A 24,528-nucleotide genomic window follows, 5' to 3' on the forward strand; every position below is an offset into this window, starting at 1 on the left:
TAAATGTCGCAGAAGCATTGGTTAAGCCAAAAGGCATCACCAAGAACTCAAATAACCCAAAAGTTGTCCGAAAGGTTGTCTTGTAGAATCTCCCTGCGCGATTCTGATCTGATGATATCCACTCTTCAAATCAATCCTGCTAAAGCACGAGGATCCCTGTAATCTGTCGAGTACATCATCGATCCTAGGATGCACATTCTTCAAGATCCGTCTTTCTTCAAAACCAACAACACTAGAGAGCAATACTGTGAAGTACTAGGCTGGACAAGACCCTTTTCCAAGAGGTCTTTCACTGGGTTCATAATCTCTTCATTTTGTGCTCGGCTCAAACGATAAGGTGGCCGGTTCGGTGCGTGCTTCCAGGTATCAGATCAATGGTATGATCTTCCCGATCAATGGTATGATCTTCCCGACGAGCAGGTGGTAACTCGCCTGGCAGGCCCTCTGAGAAGCAATCGGCATGAGAGTGGAGAAAATCTTGGCGTTCTTTATCAAGTTTAGACATAATTGTCCTATCCTCATCACTCACCTCTTTCATAAAGATCGAGAAAACAAACAGACTGGATTTCATTAACTTTGAAATGGCCGAAGCCGATACAATAGGGGCAGACTCGCCCTTAAGTTTAATATCAAGTACAATTGTCCTGCCCTTCTCTGTAGTCAATATCGCTTTCCTGGCCCGATAGTCGACCACGGCGTTGTTCTTGTGGTACCAAGGAATTCCCAACAGAACATCACAACCTTCCAAAGGCATTATGTAAAAGTCCTCAAGCCCTAAATACCCCTAACAATATTACGGAAGTTTGCCAATGACAGGTGTAATGGCTACGTCCCTATCGGGTGCTGCTAGAACTGCCTCCGCAAGTGGTCCCATCCGATCGAGAGTGATCTCGAGCTGCGCCGCCAATTCCGGTAAAATGAAGTTGGCCTTGGCTCCTCCATTAAAGAAGATCAAGGCTTCTTGGTCTTTCACTTTGCCCCAAGCTCGGTAAAGTTCTGTACTTTCGTCCAACGTGCTGGGATCGGTACCCACGCAATCTGGAAACAGTAATGTTTTCATCTTGCCTTTTCTTCCACGTTCCTCAGCTGCTCTCAAACTCTCAGGCCTTTCGTCGTCCTTGTCATTCGGTTCTTTCTGTGCCTGTTTAGGGCACTTCGCGGAGATATGTCCAGTTTCCCCGCATCCAAAGCACTTTCCTTCCCTAGTGAAGTCAGCCCGCTCCTGAGGAGTAAGCTTGGGTCGTGCATCTTTCTTTTCTGAGCTGCTCCTTCTCTTTCTACTTTCATTTGTCGAAGTCTCTTCAGCTCTTTGTGTCATGATCTCTCTTTGGGGTAAGTCGGACTGCCAGAGTGAATGGCAAAACCCCGTTTCGCATGAGTCATCAACTCTTGAATAGAAGCTGCCTTCTTTTCCAAGCAGTGATCTCGGATCTCTGTAGGAAGACCCAAGGTAAACCGCTCAATCTGCTCCTTGAACGAGATCTTCTTAAATGAAGAGGCGGGTAGAAAACAGCTCCAGAAACTCTCGCAATAAGCGTCCACTGTATCTTTCTGGTCATCCGAAGATGGTTCCAAGCAGTTGTTCATACTCTCGAGTCAACCAAGAAGAAAACAAAAGCCTCTTGAATTTCAGCCATTTAACTGGCGCAGTCTTGCTTAATAGAAGCGTGGACCACCAAGTTCGAGCATTCCCCTTAAAGTAAAAGGCAGCTCTCCGAATCTTAGAGTGCTCTAAGTAACGTCCTCCCGCGAAAGCGATGTCAAACTGATGTACAAAAGACAAAGCCTTCGAAGCATCTCTATATCCCGAAAACGTGTCAAATTTAATTGACTGCCCACCGTCCTTAAACTCTCGGACTTTCTTTCTTTTTTCTTCGAGAAAGTCATACTGCTTGACTTTGTAAAAATTCTTCTTTTTTGCATAAAAGTTGCTCTCATCAGAGTCGGAACTGTCCGTAGACGAGTCCTCTGTAGAGCTGTAACTCACGGGGCGAGATTTAGACTTCTTTGCCTTTTTCTTGTCCTTTCCGAAGCGTCGCTTCTTGCTTCGCTTTTTTCCTTTTCGGTCTTCTTTGCTCGAATCAGATGAGCTAGAAGAACTGTCAGAAGAAGAAGAAGAAGAAGAAGAAGATCTGGGTACGAACACGCTTCTTCTGTTTTCTTGCTTTTTCTAAGGTAGACTGACGACCCAAATAAACCGGGAAGTCAGTACCTTTCTTTTGCTTTTCGCCGTGCTTTTCAGCTTTGTTTTGCACGTCAAAAAGCTGAGCAAGTCGTGCATCCACCACCTCTTCTAATTCCTTCTCTGTATACTTCTTGGGAACATGAGGTTTCTTGAGAGCCGGTTTTGGGGGTGGTGTTGTGGTTTTCTGCCACAGCGTGTGCACCTCCTCCATAGAGGTCTTGCTCATATATTTTGCCATTTTCAGGTCCTTTGAAAAATTAAGCATCATCTTTGTTGCATCGCCGATCAATTGTCGGCGCTCCATCTCTTGACGCTCCGCCTGAGTAGGCCGAGGCGGACCATACTCATCGCGTGAATCTCCGTTCTGATCCCTTCTCGCATCTCCGGATGCAGAGGGAGTAGACTGATCCTTGCAAGAAGCCATAGGTGCCGCCAAAAAAAATTTGGGATCGGATTTTCCGTAGAAGAGAAATCGGTCATGCTCTGATACCACTGTTGTCACAAGACGGGCACCACGTGCCAATAGAAAAGAACAGACTGAACGGATTTTTAGCACTTCAATAACAACTGAACTGAAAGAGAGAGAGAGACGACACGCACACGGAGTGGCGGAATTCCACCCCAGAGAGTATTGGCCCCAAACCTTGGCGCCCCTTTCGGTATTTCTTTATATTGCATCAACACAGTACAAGCCGATACTCCAGACTCTACACCTTCTCCAGGAAGCATGCCAGAGAATGAGCCCTAACCTCATATTTAAAGGCCCTTGGCCTAAAAAGCAATTACAATGAAAAGCCTTCAAAACTTAAAAGCCCCGAGTCCAAAAAGCAATGCCAAAAGCTGCCAGCTTTTCGTAAATCGCGCTGGTGTCCGTACAGCAGGCCACGTGTCAGCCCACCACATCAGTAAATCAAGGTTAGGGTTTTTATTTTTAGGGTTAGGGTTTCAGGCAAAATTAGAGTTTTTGATTTTAGGGTTAGGGTTTCAACAGAATTAGGGTTTTTTATTTTAGGGTTAGGGTTTCAACAAAATTAGGGTTTTGGGCAGAATTAGGGTTTTTGATTTTAGGGTTAGGGTTTCAACAGGATTAGGGTTTTTGATTTTAGGGTTAGGGTTTCAACAGAATTAGGGTTTCGACACGTCAGCAATTTGTTACATCTCCCCTTCTTGAAAGAGAGTATTTGTCCGCGATTACAGTATATTTGCAAAACAACTCAAGTTAGCTCAAAAATTTCCGAGGGTCATTCCAAGGGACATTCCGAGGGACAATCAGTTTGCTCTTTTTATTAAGGAGTTAGCTTCTCCTTTTTGCTCTTTTGATCAAGGAGTTAGCTTCTCCTTTCGTCCAAATTGGAACTCTTGATATTCCGGCGTAGTAAAATTAGCCATCACACCCAGACCGTACTGATGTTCCACGGGTGTCTTGATGCATTAAAATTACATACCCAAGCAATCTCATCCAATTAGGAATATTCAGTGGTTGGCACATCACAATGCAACACAAATGCTTACATATGCATGTTACAAGACATAGAAACATAAAGCCGCCGATGAACACCCCCCCCGTCAAATAACCATCCAGGTCCAAGCCATGAGCTGTTCAACGACTCCCTCATCACTCCTCCCGCAAATAACCTAAAAAGGTCCGGGCCGGGAGATATAGAGGCCTTTTACAACCAAACGCCCCCCCGACCGCAGCCTGCGTCGTTTGGAGGTGCTGAGAGTAACCACTGCTCAGACTTCTTAATACTCCTCCCGCATAACCATCCAGGCCTGGGTCGAGAGTCGAAAACAACAATACTCCCCCCATAAATAACCACAAAGGGTTCGGGCCATGAGTAAAAACAGCACTTTTCAATCATTCAATACTCCCCCCGCAAGTAACCACAAGGGTCCGGGCCATGAGTATGAACAACAATTATTTTACAAGCATACAACCAAACGCTCCTCAGGCATTGGCCTGCGTCGTTCTGAGGTTCAAACAATACCAAAACAATATTTCTCACTTCTCCACCCGGGAGTAAAATCACCAATCATTGAAACCAGTATTAAAACCAGAGTCAAACAATTCAAATCGGCACCAAAACAGGTTCAAAACAGGTTCAAAACAGATACCATCCATTTCAAACAAATTCCAAACAGGATCACCAAACAAGATCAAACAGAACTCAAACTTAAAAAGCAATCTCGACATCAGTCGAGCTCGAAAAGTCGACTGACTTTCCATCCTGAAACCTGCATAAAAAATTAGGGTTAGGTTCCTTCCATAAGATCGTAGCCGAGCACAGCATGGTCCATCAGCTCTTGGACAAATAGTGTTTCTTTGGCGGCGATGGTAGTCCCAAGAGATAGCAATCACACTAGACCTCCAAGGTCATCTGATCGTGAAGAAACATCTACTGGGAGATGTCGAGAAACTTCAAGTTATAATCTGATAGGGCTTCCATGGCAAGCATTTCAGGATACCCCACTTTGCCAGAAGTTGCACATGTCAGAAACCATTAACTTGGGGCAAAAATTTTCTTGAAAGCTTGCTAAGTCCTTGGAGTGTGCTGCTTGGTAGCTGTAGACATCAACATCCGCATGGCACTGCTTTTGAGAAAAACAGTGACTCGAAACAAATATCGGATCCTTCTTTGCAAGTGATCTTTATGGCTTATGCCCTGTAAGACATGATCGGTGAGGACGGGAGCGCGCCCGATGCGCAATGAAGTAAGGGTGGGAGTGGCTAATAAGTGCGGGTTGGAGGGCGAAGATACCTCAAAGAAAATTCCATCAATAGCTCTGTCTGCTCTTTTGTAGGACCGGTATGCTTTCAGAAAAGCACACGCCTGATGCTCTGATACCACTGTCACATGATGGGCAACGTGCCAATACAAAAGAACAGACTGAACAGACTTTTAGCACTTCAATAACAACTGAACTGAAAGAGAGAGAGAGAGAGAGAGAGAGAGAGACGACACGCGACACGGAGTGGCGGAATTCCACCCCAGAGAGTATTGGTCCCAAACCTTGGCGCCCCTTTCGGTATTTCTTTATATTGCATCAACACAGTACAAGCCGGTACTCCAGACTCTATACCTTCTCCAAGAAGCATGCCAGAGAATGAGCCTCATATTTAAAGGCCCTTGGCCTAAAAAGCAATTACAATGAAAAGCCTTCAAAACTCAAAAGCTCCTGGTCCAAAAAGCAATGCCAAAAGCTACCAGCTTTTCGTAAATCGTGCTGGTGTCCATACAGCAGGCCACGTGTCAGCCCACCACGTCAGCAAATCAGGGTTAGGGTTTTTGATTTTTAGGGTTAGGGTTTCGGGCAGAATTAGAGTTTCTAATTTTAGGGTTAGGGTTTCAACAGAATTAGGGTTTTTGATTTTAGGGCTAGGGTTTCAACAAAATTAGGGTTTTGGGCAAAATTAGGGTTTTTGATTTTAGGGTTAGGGTTTCAGCAGAATTAGGGTTTCGACACGTCAGCAATTTGTTACAACTGTAACAGACTTGGACACTCCAAGTCAAGAATCTACCACGACAGCACAAATAACCACTTCAAAAACAGTTCACAGTTCACAATTGATTCAACACTGGCCCGACGGAGTTCCGTGCCTAGAGATATTGGCCCCAAAGACTGGCGCCCCTTTCGGTATTTCTGTAAGGTGCAGCGGAATGAATGTTGTACTTTCTCAAGATGAGTGATCCATATTTGCTCAATGTTCCTTTTAGTTCTTATGGGAGAGCCTTCCGTTCTTAATGGAGAGTGCTATGATCACGAACAAAGCGAGTGGACACTGTGCGTGCAAGTGTATGAGACTGAGAGATAGAGAGAAGAGAGATACGACACCAGAGACGTTGTAAAACCCTCCTCCGAATGCCCCACTCTCGTTGGCGAGAGTGGTCTACGATTGATTGCACAAAGTGGTACAATGATGATGCATGGAAAACTCATGCAACTTGGGACTATGTCGGTGTCGGCGACGGGGATGGCGACAATGACCTAAGGGCTGAAATCTGCAACCTTCTAACTGCTGTCCACAAAACGCTATCTGCTGAAAATCTGGGGCTGATTCGGGGCTGCTAAAAACGCTGATTTGGCTGCGTTTTTGGGAGGCTGAAATTGGTGGTCAAAACGCTGATGTGCTGCTGTACTTGACGCTGAAAACGCTGGTATCTCTGCTGCAAATGAAGGCTGAAAACGCTAGTTGCTTGCAACTTTGCTGGCGATAATGAAAACGCTAGGTGGTAGGGGATGTTGCGGTCCAAAGGTTTGCTGAAAACGCCAGGCAGGATGAGATGTTGGCGATGAGCAAAAACGCTAGGCTGAAGGGGTGTCGGGATCGCCAAGGGAAGCTTGGAGATGTCTGCTGAGAGAGGGGAGTACCTGCTGCCTGAGGCCTTTTGTGCTCCTTGCTCATCTACCAAAGAGTGCTAGCTTTGGTTTGCTTATATATTTTCGTACCCAAATTGCCCTACCTACTTTTGTTGGAAAGTCACTTAAATTAATAAGTGAAAAATGTCAAAAATAGGGAAAATAGGCTAAATACACTGGAAAAACCCCCTAACTGATTCTAATGGATTCTGATGGGAATATTGATGATCATGCTGTGTGCAACCAGAGGATACGCATCTATGCTAAGTGACTGGGCATGCACGGTCTACGAATAGACTCACAAAAGTTCCAGATCACTTCTAATCTAGACTGACTGGACTTGACGGAAACCCTGTTATGGTGTAGCTTGTCCACGGACACATAGGGTTGGATGTGTCACGTGACAATTTCTTTTTGTATTAATCTGAGTTCAAAGTACAAGAGTGCGGGCAAGTGCTCACACTTAGACTCTACGTCCAGATGCTCTGAGTTGTGAGAGGCCTGCTCACATATTTAAGTTACAAGGGATGCCAAAAGCAGAGCCCCAAAAGCTGAAAAATCGAAAGCCCATAAATAAAGCAAAGGCTCTTTCTCTCTCTTGCTTATAAAATAAAGCATGGTCCAAAAAGCTGTCCAATTAAAAGCTTTTAAAATAAAGCAGAAGCTTTTTCTCTCTCATTCTTCTATGCTTTTATAAAATAAAAGCAAAAGCTTCTCTCTCTCTCATCTCTTGCGTTGAGTAAAAGTAAAAGCCAAAAGGCTGTCCAAAATTGCCGCTGCTTTAATTCCCAGCGCTGGCGCCCGTACACAGTGCCATGTGTCAGTGTGAGATGCGTTGTAAATCACGACAGTTGCCACGTCAGCAAATCTACACCGTTTCGAGAATTTCAACCACGTCAGCATTTAGGGTTTCGGGTTTCTACAGAATTAGGGTTTCTGATTTTAAGTTAGGTTTTCAACAAAATTAGGGTTTCTAATTTTATGGTTAGGGTTTCCTGCAGAGCGGGCAGTCACGTCATCACTTTGTGATAGACTCTGCGTCCAGATGCTCTGCAGAGGGAGCCCCCTTGGGTCCTTAATAAAGGTTACAAAGGATGCTAAAAGCAGAGCCCCAAAACCTGCCTTTGAAAAGCATTCACAAATAAAGCAGTTCATCTCACAAGGTTTGCTTGAGAAATAAAGCTTTTGCGTAGAAGTTCTTTTTCAGCTTTTGCGTAGAGAAAAAGCATGTCTCCGTACAGCTGCCACGTTAGCCCTACTGCCGCATCCAGTGCCGCAAATTCCGGACACTCCCTACGGCAGTGCCACGTCAGTATTCAACGGAAAGTTCGGGACCAGCCAGCCAGGGAGGTGTGTGTGTGTGCTTTGCTCTGCTGCTCCCCATGTGCACCCACACCTGGGGTGTGTGTCCTACCCAAATGGCTGCCACGTCACTCATTTGTGACATATACCCCCCTCTTGAAAGCATTGTAATCGCCCTCGATTACACCTGCAAAACAGACAGAGGCCGTAAATTGTCTTAGCAGACACTGATTGTTAGTACCGACGCACTATGAACACACATCTAGCACATGTACCAATTGACAGTCACATCACACGACGTCACAGGACATCACTTGACATCACAGGACATCACATGACAAATCACATTCACAAAATCATTTGGAACTCAAACCATGATTAATCGGCAACGTATTTAGCAATCGCATCTAGATCCACTCAAGACCTCATAGATGCCCGATTGACTAATCCTTATTGCAAACATGTCTATCGAGATCTTTCAGACCGAAATGCTACAATCATTTCGTCTATCAGTTCTTGCACTTAAACAAGTCAAGAACAAGTCAGTATCATGTTCAGGAATTCCATTTCATAAAGTCATACAGTAGAATACTATCAGCTCACAGTATCCCTAAAACTCAAAAGAGACATCAATGACTTTAGTATCAACAATCGAGGCAATCTGTTGACAAAGGAGCGAAGCGACTCCCCTCTTGTGCATACCAGCTGCACCAGATTCCGCCCAAGCTGAGTTCACGGTTCCATTTAGAATAGACTATGCAAAACCAAATGCTTCGAGGTAAAGATTCACAATCCGAGGAGTATCTGCCAGGTCCTCCTCCTCCATTCACTTCGCATCCAATGTGGAGTAGGTCTTGAATTGAACCAAGAACCATCTTATCGCTTTACCTTTCTTCTTTCTGTGCCAATATCTGTTCTGGAACGAGTATCTGCTTGTTTTCCTCCACTTCGGGTTGCTCATCTGGCTCCCCATCATCGGGCATATCGCCTTTAAAAGGCTTCAAGAGACTCATATGAAATCCATTGTGAATTCTCCAAGTTTCAGGCAGCTTCAATCTAAAGGAGACATCATTTATCTTTTCGGAAATCTGGAAAGGTCCGTAGTATCGCATACTAAGCTTTGAAAAAAGCCTCTCCTTTCCCTTTTTCTTTCTCTGGCGTGCCTTCCCAAAATGTAAGAGCACCAAATCGTTCTCCTTCAATTTCAAATCGCAACAATGTCGATCTGCTGCCTTTTTCCGAGATTTCTCCAAAGCCTTCCGGACCAGGTCCAAGTCCCTCCTGAACTGGTCGGCTTCAAAGAAAAAAAAAATCTTATCTCTCGTGCTAAGGAAGGGTGGAACCTTCGTAGCAAATTCAATACTCTCAAATGGCACCTTCCCCATCAAAGAGTTAAACGTGTTTCTGTAGGCATATTCCACAAAAGGTAAAAACCCTTTTCCCATGAAGTCTTCAGATTCAAATAAGAAAACTTCAACAAATCCAGTACCACTGAGCAATCTTTGATTGCCCGTCAGTCTGCAGGTGGAACGATGACGAGAACTGCAACCGTGGGCCAATGTTCTCCCACATAGCCTTCCAAAACAAACTCCTGAATCTAGGGTCTCTGTCGAAGACAATCGTCTCAGGCATGCCATGTAATCTGAAGATATGGGCCATATACAATCGTGCCCACGCTGTGTTTTCGGGAGATCAAAAATGAAATCCATTGCAATACTTTTCCAAGGGCGGGTGGGTATGGGTAAAGGCTGTAACAATCCCTGTGCTTTATGCCTGTCAAAACTTGATCTTCTTGCATACCAAGCAACTGTGTACAAAATTGTCCACGTCCTTCTTGAGTCTCGGCCAAACAAAAGTATCTCTCCACACCTTTCAAAGTGGTAACAATGCCACGGTGACCCGTAAAAGGTGGACAGTGGCATTCGGTTAAAACCTTTTCCCTCAACGGCTGTGTAACACACAACATTGTTTTCTTCATCAAGTAGCCATCCCGAATGGAATATTCCGCTACTACCTCCCCATTCTGTATTCAACTGAATACATCTGCAAAAATATGTATCTATGGCGTACTGACCGACCATATCCTCGAAGCTTCTATGATGTATCGCGGAAATAGCCAAAACCAACGGCTTCCGAGGCAAAGTATCTGCCACCAATTTCTTATGTCCCTGCACATGGACAATCCGGAAGTAAAAGTGTGACCAGATGTTTGCCCACCGCATTTGCTTTTTTCCGATAGCTGCTTCTGTGACAGGAAGTAGCGTAAACCCTAACCATCTATGAAAACCGTAAAATTGGCTCCGATTCGGTAATGTCGCCACTGAGTAAGAGCATGGATAATCGCCAAAAGCTCTTTCTCACATATCTGTACTGTCAATCCCCGTCTTGAAAACAATCAGCTCTCATAGGCAATGACATGGCCTTCTTGCATTAAGATGGCATCCAGAACTTCTGCAAATCCGGTAAAGTCAAAAGTGGTTTTGTAGTCAAATTTTGTTTCAATTTCTGGAAGGCAGTTACCTCTGTGGGTCCCCACGAGAAAAAGACTCCTTTCTATGTCAACAAATGCAAAGGGGTAAGAAACCTCTGCAAACTTTCTAATGAACCGCCTATAGTACGAACACAAGCCCAAGAAGAGCTTAACTTCATGGACATTCTTCAAATCGGGCCAATCACGGATAGTCTCTATCTTGGCCGGGTCCATCTGCACTCCTGCTACTGACACAATGTGTCCCAATAGTGTATCTCAGGTAGGAAAAAAATTCACTTTTCTTCGCATTAATCACCAACTTGTGATCTCGTAATGCCTGAAAGACTTGTAGCAGAATCTCTATGTTCTGCCTCATCCTTGGAGAAAACAATGATGTCATCAAAGAAAGTGCCAACAAATAGTCTATACTCTCGAAAAATCGTGTCCATCATCCGGTTAAATGTCGTTGGAGCATTGGTTAGGCCAAAAGGCATCACCAAAAACTCAAATAACCCAAAAGTCGTCCGAAAAGCTGTCTTGTAGTCATCTCCCGGCGCGATTCGGATTTGATGATATCTGCTCTTCAAATCGATCCTGCTAAAACACAAGGATCCCTGTAGTCGGTCAAGAATATCATCGATCCTAGGAATCAGAAATCTATTCTTAATGGTGATTTTGTTGAGAGCTCAATAATCGATGCACATTCTCCAAGATCCGTCTTTCTTCAAAACCAACAACATTGGAGAGCAGTACGGTGAAGTACTAGGTTGGACAAGACCCTTTTCCAAGAGGTCTTTCACTTGGTTCATGATTTCTTCATTCTAGGCTCGGCTCACACGGTAAGGTGGCCGGTTCGGTGGTGTGCTTCCACATATGAGATCAATGGTATGATCCTCAGGATGAGCGGGTGGTAACTCGCCTGGCAAGCCCTCAGAAAAGCAATCGGCATGAGTGTGGAGAAAATCTTGGCGTTCTTTTTCTAGGTCAAAACATATTCGACCTTCAATCATCATTCAGTGCTTTCTAGAAAGTAAAGAAACTGAATTTCATCAAGTACAATCTCTGTGCCCTTCATTTGTCAAAGGCGCTTTTCTTGGCCCGATAGTCAACCACAGCGTTGTTCTTGTGGTACCAAGGGATTTCGAGTAGGACGTCACAACCTCCGAAGGGAATTACATAGAAATCCTCGTGCCCTAAACACCCCTCACATTGCAAACGAAGTTTGCCAATAATCGGTGTAATGGCAACATCCCGTCGGGGTGCCGTTAGAACTACCTCTACCTGTGGCCTCAGCCTATCGGGTGTAATTCCAAATTGAGCCGCCAATTCAAGTGAAAAGAAGTTGGCCTTGGCTCCTTCATCAAAGAAAAAGGGGCTTCCTGATCTTTCACTTTGCCCTAAAAGTGGCAAAGTTTTGTACTTTGATTCATTTGATTCGGTTCGAGCCCCACACAATGTGGTACCAGTTCTGCTTTTATCTGCCTTTTCTGCCACGTTCCTCAGCTGCTTTCGAACTCTCTGACCTTTCTTCATCCTGTTCATTCAGTGCCTTTTTAGGGCATTTCGCAAAGATGTGCCCAGTTTCTCCGCATCCAAAGCACTTCCCCTCTTTGAGATAGATAACCCTTTCTCTAAGAGTCTGTCCGGGACGTGTATCATTCTTTTCGTTGTTTTGGGAACTCTTTCTCTTTCTACTTTCATTGTGAGAGGTCTGTTGGGTTCTCTGAGTCAAAATCTCATCAGTGGGGTAAGTCAAATTTCCCGAATGTATCGCAAAAACTCGGTTTCACATGACCCATCAATTCTTCAAAAGAATTCAACTTCTGTTCGAAGCAGTAGTCTCGGATCTCTGTAGGAAGTCCTCAGCAAAACCGCTCAGTCTGTTCCTTAAACAAGACCTTCATAAATGAAGAGGCTAGTAGAAAAGAGTTCCAAAATCTCTCGCAATAAGCATCCAAAGAATCTCCCTTGGTCATCCAAAGATGATTCCAAGCAGTTCGTAGATCTCGTTCGTACTCCCGAGTCAGCCAAGAAGAAATAAAAAGCCTTTCAACCATTTAACCGAAGCTTCCTTTCTGAGTAGAAGAGTGAACCGCCATGTTCGAGCATCACGAAACCCAAAAAAGGATTCAAATCGACTGTCCACCTTCTTTAAATTCTTTGACCTTCTTGCTTTCATCTTCGAGGAAGTCATATTGGTTGGCTTTGAAAAAATGTTTTTTCTTTGCATAAATCAGGGTAGAATCCGTACGTACGTACGGTACAACTGTACGGTACGGTACAGTACATACCGTACGGTACCGTACGGCATAAAAAAAATTTGGGCGTTTTCTGCTCGGACGAATTCCGCTAGGGGGCGCTTTCAGATGGGCTTATTAGTGTGAAGGGGGGAAAGCCTTAGGCTTTTTTAATCGACCACTGTAGCAAAAGAGTCTCTGTTTTGTTACAGAGAAGTCTGCAGAGCAGTGCACAGAGTCCTGCAGAGCCGAGCTACGCGCGTGAAAAAGTACTGCTTCTGCCACCATGCACTCCGTACTCCTCATGTGTGTGCACTCTTTTGCATTTGCAATGTGCAGGATTCATTATGCCGCGTAAAACCAACCCAACTGGTCACTCCACACCAATGTTTTGAGCATCATCACAACCACTTCTCAACAAGGTTCCGGCACACGCTTATGGCAATGCAAGTATTGTGGGGACCAGTACACCAGCACTATTACGCGAGTCAAAAAGCACTTGACGGGCATCGGGTGCACTGATCAAATTGGTGCATGTGAGAAAATACCACCACCTTTGAGGGAGCAGCTTATTCAAGAGTATTTTCCTGTTGGTGCTCCTGGTTTGAGAGGTGCTCCCAGCACACAAGATGCTTTACATGATGCTTTTGTTGGAGAGCTGGAGTCTTTAGGTGCGGAGACAGAGGTTGGAGGAGGTTTGGCCTCCATGCAACCCCCTACTTCCAGGAAGAGAGCACGTGTTGGTGGTGAAGGTGAGGATTCCTTGCCACGTGAAAAAGGTACATCTGAAACACCAACGCAGACCACTTTGCCTAGTCGCATCTCTTCTCAGGCTTGGGTGAAAGAGCGTCAGAGGGTGGCAGAGATGGAGATATGTCGCACTCTTATTGAGTGCAACATATCTTTCAATGTTTTGCGCACAGATCAGTGGAAAAGAATGGTAAAAGCCATTGCACAGGTGGGGCCTACTGAGACATGGATAGGTCTTGATTACACAAAGATGCGCACCACTATGTTAGATGAACAGAAGGCCTTAATTGACAAGGCACTTACGCCTGTGAAAGCTGGATGGAAGGAGTTTGGATGCACCATTTCTCAGATGGTTGGGCAGACATACGTAGACAACACATAATCAATATCCTTGTGTCTTCTGCTTTGGGCACCTATTTCTTGCGTGCTGTGGATGCAGGAAAAGCAGGGGAAAAGAACACGGCTGAGTTTATTTTTGGTCACATCAAAACAACCATAGAGGAGGTTGGCAAGGAGAATGTTGTGCAGGTGGTGACAGATAATGCAGCTAATTGCAAGGCAATGGGATTTATGGTGGAGCAACAGTTTCCTGGCATAGTGTGGACTCCATGTGCTGCACATTGTTTGGATTTGCTCATGGAGGATATTGGCAAACTTTCATGGGTGCAGCCCATAGTTGCAGATGTAGTCAAGGTCACCACATTCTTTCGCAAGAAATATCAGGCTCTTGCTATCTTCCGCAGCCATAGCACTTTGGATATGGTTCGACCTTCAAAACCAGGTTTGCCTACGTTTACTTAGTTTTACAGAGGCTCTACAAACTTAGAGATCCACTACTATAGACAGTGGTGGATCCAAAATGGCGAGGCATGTCAAGATCGCAGGATGAATCTACAAAATACTTGCAGAGGCAGATCCTTGATGAGAGCTTTTGGCAGGAAGTGCACGCTCTTTCAGTGGCACTCAAGCCAGTCTACGTCCTCCTTCAATTGACGGATATGGAGGGATCGACCTTGGGACTAGTCTATCATCTGTTTATGCAGATGAAAGACCATGTTTCCAAATGCGATCTGTTGACTATTGATCGGTAAGGGTTCCTCATGTTCTAATGGTTGTCTATTTTAATCATTAAGTCTAAGTTATAACTTGTATTGACAAGTTGTTTTGATATTTCAGCCGATCAGATTTATTGGGATGTGTTGAGAGCCGCTCGACTTTCATGAGCCGTCCCATACATGCGATGGCTGCCATGCTTCATCCTCTCTACAGGTCGCCAGAGCTATGGAGTGATACCTTGCTCAGCACAAAACAATCAGAGTATGTTGGGCTCATGTTTTCAGAGGATGATCAGCTTGGGATAGACAAGGAATTTACCAACTACATGAATGGCATTGGCGCTTCTTTCACGAGAGCAGTTTCTTTGAGGAAGGAAGCCACAAAGTATCCTTTGACGTGGTGGCACTCGTATGGGAGAGTTGGTCTTCCCAACCTCTCACGCATTGCTCTTCGTATCCTTTCTCAGGTTAGGAAACTGCCATCCATGATTACATTGTATATATCATTTTAAACTTTTAACTTCATCTTTATATTACTTGACACTTGTCACTCTCTTGCTGATGATTGCGCTCTTGCTTGAGCACTGAGCAGGATTGCTCGGCTGGAGCATGTGAGCGCAATTGGAGTGCTTACTCTCTCATACACACGAAGATTCGAAATCTCCTTAGCACTTCTCAGTTGGAGAAGTTGGTGTATTGCAGAGCCAACATGAGGCTCGTGCAGAGTTACCATTCTTTGGGGCAACCCAAACAGGTAATTATCTTGATATTGGCCACTGTAAACTCAACCTGCAAGCATATGCCATAAATAAGTCAGTTTAACTTATTTTACTCTTCAACAGGTTGATACGACAGAGCTGAAAATGGTAGATGATCCTAGACCAGAGGAGGTGGACCGACAGATTAGAGACGAGCAGGAGCAGATTCTCAGAGAGCTGCATAGAGAGCTCGAGAGCGTGGATCGTCGTGTGACTAGATCACGTGCACGAGCTCTTAGCCTTCCTCTACGCACGGTGGGAGGAGATCCAGACACTGTGAGACGAGAGAGTATTCGCAGGGGGAAGCTTCCTATTCGCTCCATTCGCAGGCGAGCGAATGAAGCTGTCCGGCTCATCCATGCAGAGATTGCTGATATGCCTGAGAAGGCTTGTGGTGCAGAGGTGCTTGTACAAGAGTTGACATATGCTGAGCCTGACCCTGAGTTTGATGAGGAGGGCAATGTCCTTGATGATGGGGGCTTGCTCTCTACCGACGATTCATCTTCCGCATCTGACACAGACTTTTGAGGCCGCACGTCTTAGTGCACACTGGTGACTGCATGCTTTGGAGGACAGGCTGCAGCAGACTTTTATTGTTATTATGGCATTGTAGTATTTCACAGTACTTTGTTTTGGATCTTGATTCAGTTTGTATGGCATATGCCGACTTCTGGCTGATGCCATGGACATGATGTTTGTAGTTGTTATTTGGTTTTATGATTTATGGTCATTGGTTTTCTCATTGAGTATTGAGTCTTGAGTCATTAAGTTCTATAATCAATATGTTCATTTTAAGCATTGCATTGTTAATGAGGCTGAATTTTGAAAGGTCTGTGAACTTAAATTTAGTGTAATTGTCTTTTTTTACAAATGGTACGTACCTATCACGTACCTAAAGGTTGGTTCAGTACGGAAGTACGTTCCGTACGTACCTAAACCGTACCGTACACTACGTACCTTTCCACCTTGGCATAAATCGTCGGAGTCCGAAGTATCTGAGGATGAGTCCTCAATAGAACTTTCAAAAACGGGGCGAAATCTAGGCTTCGTTGCCTTTTTCTTGCCCTTTCCGAAGCTTTGCTTTGTGCTTCGCTTACCCTTATCCCTCAACGGCTGTGTAACGCACAACATAGTCTTTTTCATCAAGTAGCCTTCCCAAAGGGAGTATCCAGCTACTGTCTCCCCATCCCGTATCCGTGTGAAAATATCTGCAAAATCTGTATCTATGGCATACTGATCGACCATATCCTCGAAGCTCCTATGATGTATCGCGGAAATAGCCAGAACCAACGGTTTCCGAGACAAAGCATCTGCCACCACATTCTCCTGTCCCTGCACATGGACAATCTGGAAGTGAACTGTGACAAGATGTTCGCCCACCGCATCTGCTTTTCCGAAAGCTGCTTCTGTGACAAGAAGTAGCGCAAACTCTGATGGTCTGTAAAGACAGTAAAATCCGCTCCGAGTAGGTAGTGCCGCCACTGAGTAAGAGCATGGATAACCGCCAAACGCTCTTTCTCATAGATCTGTGCTGTCATCTCCGGCCTAGAGAACAAATGGCTCTCATAAGCTATGACATGGCCTTCTTGCATCAAGACCGCACCCGGACTACGACCACAAGCATCACAATATACTTCAAATGACTTTTGCAAGTCCGACAAAGTCAAAATAGGTCCCGTAGTCAATTTCTCTTTCAATGTCCAAAAGGCTGTCACCTCTGTGGGTCCCCACGAAAAAGGTACTCCTTTCTGTGTCAAGGTATGCAAAGGGGAAGCAACCTCTGCAAACCTTCGTATGAACCGCCTGTAGTACGAACACAGTCCCAAGAAGCTTCTAACTTCATGGACATTCCTCAAATCGGGCCAATCACGGATAGTCTCTATCTTGGCCGGGTCCATTTGCACTCCTGCTCTGCTGACACAATGTGTCCCAAAAAGTGTATCTCTGGTAGGAAAAATTCACTTTTCTTTGCATTGATCACTAACGTGTGATCTCATAATGGCTGAAAGACTTGAAGCAGATAATCTCTGTGTTCTGCCTCATTCTTGGAGAAAACAATGATGTTGTCAAAGAAAGTGCCAACAAATAGCCTGTACTCTCGAAAAATCATGTCCATCATCCAGTTAAATGTCGCGAGCATTGGTTAAGCCAAAAGGCATCACCAAAAACTCAAATAACCCAAAAGTCGTCCGAAAAGCTGTCTTGTAGACATCTCCTGGCGCTATCCTGATTTGATGATATCCACTCTTTAAGTCAATCCTGCTAAAGCACGAGGATCTCTGTAACCTGTCGAATATATCATCGATCCTAGGAATCGAAAATCTGTTTTTGATGGTGATTTCGTTGAGAATGCTATAATCGATGCACATTCTCCAAGATCCGTCTTTCTTCAAAACCAACAACACTGGAGAGCAATACGGTGAAGTACTAGGCTAGACAAGACCCTTTTCCAAGAGGTCTTTCACTGGGTTCATAATCTTTTCATTCTGTACTCGGCTCACACAGTAAGGTGGCCGATTCAGCGGCGTGCTTCCAGGTATCAGATCAATGGTTTGATCTTCAGGCCCTCTGAAAAGCAATCGGCATGAGTGTGGAGAAAAATCTTGGCGCTCTTTTAATCAGGTCAAAACATATTCAACCTTTATCCAGCGTTCAGTTCTCTACCAAAAGAATGAGTAAGAAACTGAAGTTCATCAAGTACAATCTCTAAGCCCTTCATTTATCAAAGTCGCTTTCTCGGCCCGGTAGTCAACCACGGCGTAGTTCTTGTGGTACCAATAGATCCTGAGTAGAACGTCACTCGCGTGCCCCGAACACCCCTGTCATTGCAAACGAAGTTTGCCAATGCTCAATGTAATGGCAACATCCCATCCGGGTGCCAGTCGAACTACCTCCGCCTGTGGCGTCAGTCTGTCGGGCGTAATTCCAAATCGAGCCGCCAATTCCAAGTGAAAAGAAGTTGGCCTTGGCTCCTTCAAAAGAGCTTCCTGATCCTTCACTTTGCCCCAAAAGCGGCAAAGTTTGTACTTTCATTCATTAGATTCGGTGCAGTCCCACGCCATGTGGTACCAGTTCTGCTTTTCTATCTGCCTTTTCTGCCACATTCCTCAGCTGCTCTCGAACTCTCAGGCCTGTCGTCGTCTTTATCATTCTGTTCTTTCTGTGCCTTTTTAGGGCACTTCGCGGAGATATGTCCATGTTCCCCGCATCCAAAGCACTTCCCCTCTCTGATGAAGCGAGCTCTCTCCTCAGGAGAAAGCTTGGGTCGTGCATCCTTTTTCTCTGGGTTGCTCTTTTTCTTTCTACTTTCATTCCCATAAGTCTTTTCGGCTCGTTGTGTCATGGCCTCATCTGTGGGGTAGGTCAAACTGCCAGAGTGAATGGCAAAGCCCCGCTTCGCATGACTCATCAACTCCTAAATAGAAGCTGACTTCTGTTCCAAGCAGTGGTCTCGGATCTCTGTAGGTAGACCCAAGGTAAACCGCTCAATCTGTTCTCTGAACGAGATCTTCTTGAATGAAGAGGCGGGTAGAAGAGAGCTCCAGAATCTTTCACAATAAGCATTGATTGTATCTTTCTTGGTCATCCGAAGATGGTTCCAAGCAGCTCGTATATCTCGTTCATATTCTTGCGTCAACCAAGAAGAAATAAAAAGCTTCTTAAATTTCAGTCATTTAACTGGCGCAGTCTTGTTTAAAAGAAGAGTGGACCACCAAGTACGAGCATTCCCCTTAGAGTAAGAGGCAGCTCTCCAAATCTTGGAGTGCTCTGAATAGCGTCCTCCCGCGAAAGCGATGTCAAACTGCTGTATAAAAGACAAAGCCTTCGAAGCATCTGAGTATCCTGAAAAAGTATCAAACTTGATCGAGTGGCCACCTTCCTTAAACTCTCGGACTTTCTTGCTTTTATCTTCGAGAAAGTCATACTGGTTGGCTTTGTAAAAATTCTTCTTGTTCGCATAAAACTTTCCGTCATCAGAATCTGAGCTGTCTGTAGACGAGTCCTTAGTAGAACTGTCAGTCTCTGGGCGAGATGTAGCCTTCTTTGCCTTTTTCTTGCCCTTTCCGAAGCTTTGTTTCTTGCTTCGCTTTTTACCTTTACTGTCTTCTTCGCTCGAATCTGAAGAGCTAGAAGAACTGTCAGAAGAAGAAGAAGAAGAACTGGGTAGGTCTTCAAACTTGACGCGCTTCTTCAATTTCTTTGCCTTGTCAAATGTCGACCGACGACCCAAATATCCCGGGAAGTCAGTGCCTTTCTTCTGCTTTTTGCCGTGCATTTTGCCTTTCTTTTGCACGTCGAAAAGCTGAGCAATTCGTGCATCAACCACGTTCTCCAGTTCCTTCTCCGTATATTTCTTGGAGGCAGAAGGTTTCTTGAGAGCGGGTTTCGGGAGTGGTGTTGTGGTTCTTTGCCACTCCATCTGTACCTCTTCCAAAGAGGTCTGGTTCATATATGTTTCCATCTTTGGGTCCTTGGCAAAATTGAGCATCATCTTTGTTGCATCGCCAATCAATTGACGACGCTCCATCTCTTGCTGCTCCGCCTGAGTAGGCCTAGGCGGGCCATACTCTCTGTCTGAATCTTCGTTGTGATCCCAGCCCGCATCTCCAGATGCAGAGGGAGTCAACTGATCATTGCCTGAAGCCATAGGTGCCGCGGAAAAAAAAAAATCGGGGATCGGATTTCTCGTAGAAGAGAAATCGGCCGTGCTCTGATACCACTGTAACAGACTTGGACACTCCAAGTCAAGAATCAACCGCGACAGCACCAAATAACCACTTCAAAACAATTCACAGATCACAATAGATTTGCACTGGCCCGGCGGAGTTCCGTGCCTAGAGATATTGGCCCCAAAGACTGGCGCCCCTTTCGGTATTTCTTTTTGTATTAATCAATCAAAGTACAAGAGAGTGGCTAGGGTTTCACTCTCAGACTCTGCGTCCAGATGCTCTGAGAAGTGAAGCCCTCACCACTTATTTAAAGATACAAGGGATGCCCAAAAGCAGAGCCCCAAAAGCTTTTAAAATAAAAAAGCATCAGTTCTCTCTCTCTCTTAGAGAGTCTTTTCTCTTTTTTTATAAAAAAAAAGCAAAATTCGCGTCGCTCATCATTTTCAATTTTATTTTTTTTATTTTTTTTAATAACACCTCCGCAATTTCCGGAAATTAGGGTTTTTGGCAAAACTTAGGGTTTGCAGGAATTTTAGGGTTTCTGGCAGAAATTAGGGTTTCTGCTGTCCGTGGCCACGTCATCACTTTGTGACACATATCCCCAAGAAGCTACGGACATCTTGCACAGTCTTCAAATCTGGCCATGTCCTGATTGCTTCAAACCTTGGCAAGATCCATTCGGACACCATCCTTTGACACTATGTGGCCAAGAAAGTGAATCTCTTCCAAGAAGAACTCACTTTTCTTAAGATTGACAAGCAACCTGTGACTGTGTAGCTCTTCAAACACAATGGTCAAGTAACGCCAATGCTCCTCTTCATTCTTTGAGTAGACTATCATGTCGTCAAAGAATGTGCCGACAAACTTTTGATGTGTGCGAAAAATCCGATCTTATTAAGCGTAGCAGGAGCATTTGTAAGACCGAACGGCATCACTAAGAACTCTTACAAACCAAATGTCGTCCTAAACGCGGTCTTGTGCACATTCTTTAGCTGGTACCCACTCTTAAGGTCTATCTTGCTGAAAATTGCAAACCCTCTAGTTGGTCAAGAATATCATCAACTTGTAATAGGAAACCTGTTCTTGATGGTATTCCTATTCAACGCAAGGTAATCAATACACACGCGCCAAGAGCCATCCTTCTTCTGTACTAGAAGCACTCGGGAGCAAAAGGGTGAAGAACTAGGTTGAATTAGCCCTTTCTCTAGCAGCTCCTCTACTTGGCTCATAATCTCTTTCTATTGAGCCGCACTAACCGCGTACGAATGTGAGAGTGCCCGTGTGCGGAAGCGTAAGAGAGGAGAGAGAGAGAGAGAGAGAGAGAGAGACAGAAGACCACAAACGCAAAGTGTAGGAAAGGGGGCAATCAGCCCCCCACTGACTACCAGAGCAAGAGAACCTCAATACAACAGATATAACAGAAGTGGGTACCCCCTTGCCCCCCATAAATAGGTGCCCAAGGGGAGGTAGGGCAAAGCCTAGAAAAATCCCCCACAACCCAACAAGAAATAAATGATATATAGAATATACGTGGGCGGCCAGCCCAGAAGTGGGCAGTCGAACAATGCAAAGAAAATCTATATGCACAGGGTGGCCAGCCCAAAGGCACACTAGCCGTACATGCATGCCCTAGACTTGTGAAGCAACAGAGTGGTGTAAATCTAACACCCCCTCTCAGCACCTGATGCTGAACAAACCGCGTGAAGCCGAAGATGTGAGGCAAATGATGAAGATATCTGTTGTGATGTCCATTGAAGGACAATACTCTGGCAAACTCCGCGAGTGTAGCAGCAATCTGGGTGTCCCGACCTTGAGGAGATCTCCATGGACTTAGGGAGAGGATCTTGGATCTCTTCTTGGACAGGTTCATTGCTTGGATCTACAGACTGGAGTGGGACTTTAGTGCTTTGGACTCTCTTGGAGAGTTTACCCGCAAGATGCAGGAGATCACACATCCCGCAACTACATTCGGAGTCACCCGGAGCTTGGCTTGGATGGTAGTGCAGTTGCTCTTCAACACTCCTAATCAGTTGGATTGCTACCTTGAGAGTTGCATACACTCACCCTTGGTAACCTTTGAGCAGACTTATCCCCCGACCTGGGCAGTAGGCCACTCCCAACTCATTTACCTTGAGAGCCACACCAAGTCGCAATTTGGTGGCATTGGCGTGGATTCTGTTTCGGTTGACACCGAAGGATTGGAGGCAAGAGATACAGGCAAGACGGCACAGACAGATTGGTTTGGCCTTTCCTCTTCTCAGAGGATCTACACAGCGCAGACTACTCAGTCTGGCTTCCCTTCTTCTACAAGATGATTATGGTCCAAACAGCTTGGTCTGACCACACCTCTTCTCAAAGGCCCTTCACAGCGCAGACTATTGAGTCTGGCTTACCCTCATCTTGGATTACCCTACCTACTGATAGGACACCATCGGGTGGTGGTCCGTGCGGTCTCCCAGTGACTTGCAACTTACGGTAGCTTCTTTATTGCAGACTCTTTAGTCTGGCTTTCCTTGTTTCGGAGGACGTTTACGGCGCAGATTGCTACATCTGGCCTTCCTGGAGTTTTACACAGTTTTAGCCACCTAGCCACACTAGGTTACAGGTTCATGCATTGACAGGCTTCCGATCATTCTCATGACGGTTTTTGGGCTTTCCCATTTTCTCCAGACGGTTTGACTACAGACACCACAGATCCTATTGGGCAAAACACTTGCAGGTCTATTGGCACTTCTTTCACGACAAGGAGTTGTTGCCACACTCAATTCGGGACCTGCAAGGAGTATCTTCAACTTGTATCAGCGAAGTACAGCAGTTTGTTACACTGCTCGTGACGGCACTTTACCACAGAGATTTCTTCGCGGTCGTGACACCTTAGACTGCTGCTACACTTGCAGAGTTCGCCAGAGTATTGTCCTTCAATGGACATGGCAACAGATTTCTTTTGCCTCGCATCTTCGGCTTCACGCGGTTTGTTCAGTATCAGGTGCTGAGAGGGGGTGTTAGACTTACACCACTCTGCTGCTTCACATGTCTAGGGCATACATGTATGGCTAGTGTGTAACAGACTTGGACACTCCAAGTAAGGATTCTACCGCGACACGACAGGAATTCACTTCAAAATAGTTCACAGCTCACAATTGATTCGACACGGCCCAGCAGAATTCCGTGCCTAGAGATATTGGCCCCAAAGACTGGCGCCCCTTTCGGTATTTCTTTTTGTATTAATCTGCAACTCAAAGTACAAGGGAGTGGAAGGCTCTCACTCTCAGACTCTGCGTCCACATACTCTGCAAAGTGGGAGGCCTGTCCACTTATTTATTCATTACAAGGGATGCAAAAAGCAGAGCCCCAAAAGCTGCAAAGTTAAAAGCCTTGCAATAATAACGCAAAAGCTCTCTCTCTTTTCTCTTGCAACTTGCGTAGCCAAAAAGCAAGTCCAAAATCTGCCGTACGAAAATCTGCCACGTCAGCCCTGCAGCGGAAATTACGCCGGAATTCGCGCTGCAATTTACGGGCCAGTCTGTACGATGCACTGCCGCCACGTCAACACTGCCCTGTTGTTCCGAGACTGCTGCCAGCCAATGTTCGGAAAAAATGTATCTCAGCTTAATATCGTGCCGTTTTCAATTTCCAAAATGCCGGTTGAGGGCAAGGGGAAAAGGAGAAATTCCGCCCCAAAATAGAGAAAAATAGTGCAAAAACCCATAAAAACAACGTAATTTTTTAAAATTTCCTAAATTTTCCCGAACACTGCTTCGGGCCGAGGGCGGGTGTGTGTGGGTACTGGGCAGCCACATCACCAGTTTGTGACATACCCCCCTCTTGAAAGCATTGTAATCGCCCTCGATTATGCCTGCAAAACAGATGGAGGCCATAAATTGTCTTAGCAGACATTAACTGTTAGTATCGACGACTAGGAAAAACACATCTAGCACATGTACCAATGGACAGTCACATCATAGGACATCACATGACAAATCACATTCACAAATTCATTCAGATCTCAAACCATGATTTATCGGCAATGCAATTAGCAATCGCATCTAGATCCACCCGGGACCTCATAGATGCCCAATTGACTAATCCCTATTGCAACCATGTCTATCGAGATCATTCAGACCAAAATGCTGCAGTCATTTCGTATATCAGTTCCTGCACTTAAACAAGTCAAGAACAAATCAGTATCATATTATCGAGAATTCCAGTTCATAAAGTCATACAGCAAGGCACAACAAGAAGCGAATCGTGTTGCGCTGGCACAACAAGAAGCGACTCGCATTGCTTTGGAACGCGAGCGTGATGCACGAAAAGAAAGAAAAGCACAAAGAAAAGAGGAAGCCGAAGCAAGACGAGCGGCCTTGGAGGCCGATCGGGAGGTCCAAAGAGACTCCGCACTCAAGAATTGGTTCGACAAGTTCTTGCCTCAAAGTCTGAACCAGCTAAAGATGTTGGTAGTTCCTCAAGTGGCGCAAGCCGGGATGCGGACTCCAACAACCCAGTCACAGAGAAGTTGACTTTCAGTAAGTATGATGATAAGATGGATGCTGTCACAAAGTGATGACACGGCTACCGACAACAGAAACCCTAATTTCTGCCAAAAACCCTAATTTGCAGAAACCCTAATTGCTGGCTGAAACCCTAATGTGGCTGGAAACCCTAACTTTGGCACTGAAATGTCACATGGCAGCTTTTTCCGGATTTTGCGGCGTGGAAAAAGGGGCCAGCAAGCGACGCAAGTT

The 24,528-nt window shown here is 45.3% G+C and overlaps 2 protein-coding genes across 4 annotated transcripts in view; one reads left to right on the forward strand and one right to left on the reverse strand.

Annotated features, from left to right (window-relative positions):
- Nucleotides 1-24,528, reverse strand: part of LOC147418926 (uncharacterized) — a 116,219-nt gene that overhangs the window by 75,201 nt on the left and 16,490 nt on the right. The gene's annotated exons all lie outside the window — the stretch shown is intronic.
- On the forward strand, nt 14,523-15,677 carry LOC147418927 (uncharacterized). Its single transcript, XM_086506286.1, has 3 exons — nt 14,523-14,825; nt 14,951-15,112; nt 15,201-15,677. Exons 1-3 carry the CDS (start codon nt 14,523-14,525, stop codon nt 15,642-15,644), a joined length of 909 nt encoding a protein of 302 aa, XP_086362412.1. The 3' UTR covers nt 15,645-15,677.

Source organism: Adiantum capillus-veneris, chromosome 29 (assembly GCF_014529385.1).
Source record: "Adiantum capillus-veneris isolate H3 chromosome 29, ASM1452938v2, whole genome shotgun sequence".
NCBI classification, from domain to species: domain Eukaryota; kingdom Viridiplantae; phylum Streptophyta; class Polypodiopsida; order Polypodiales; family Pteridaceae; genus Adiantum; species Adiantum capillus-veneris.

What these genes read in the sequence shown, in the direction of transcription:
- LOC147418927 (XM_086506286.1), top strand. Translation starts at nt 14,523, where the DNA reads ATGAGCCGTCCCATACATGCGATGGCTGCCATGCTTCATCCTCTCTAC. An exon ending in CTCTTCGTATCCTTTCTCAG is followed by an intron (nt 14,826 to 14,950) that starts GTTAGGAAACTG and finishes AGCACTGAGCAG; the next exon opens with GATTGCTCGGCTGGAGCATG. An exon ending in CTTTGGGGCAACCCAAACAG is followed by an intron (nt 15,113 to 15,200) that starts GTAATTATCTTG and finishes ACTCTTCAACAG; the next exon opens with GTTGATACGACAGAGCTGAA.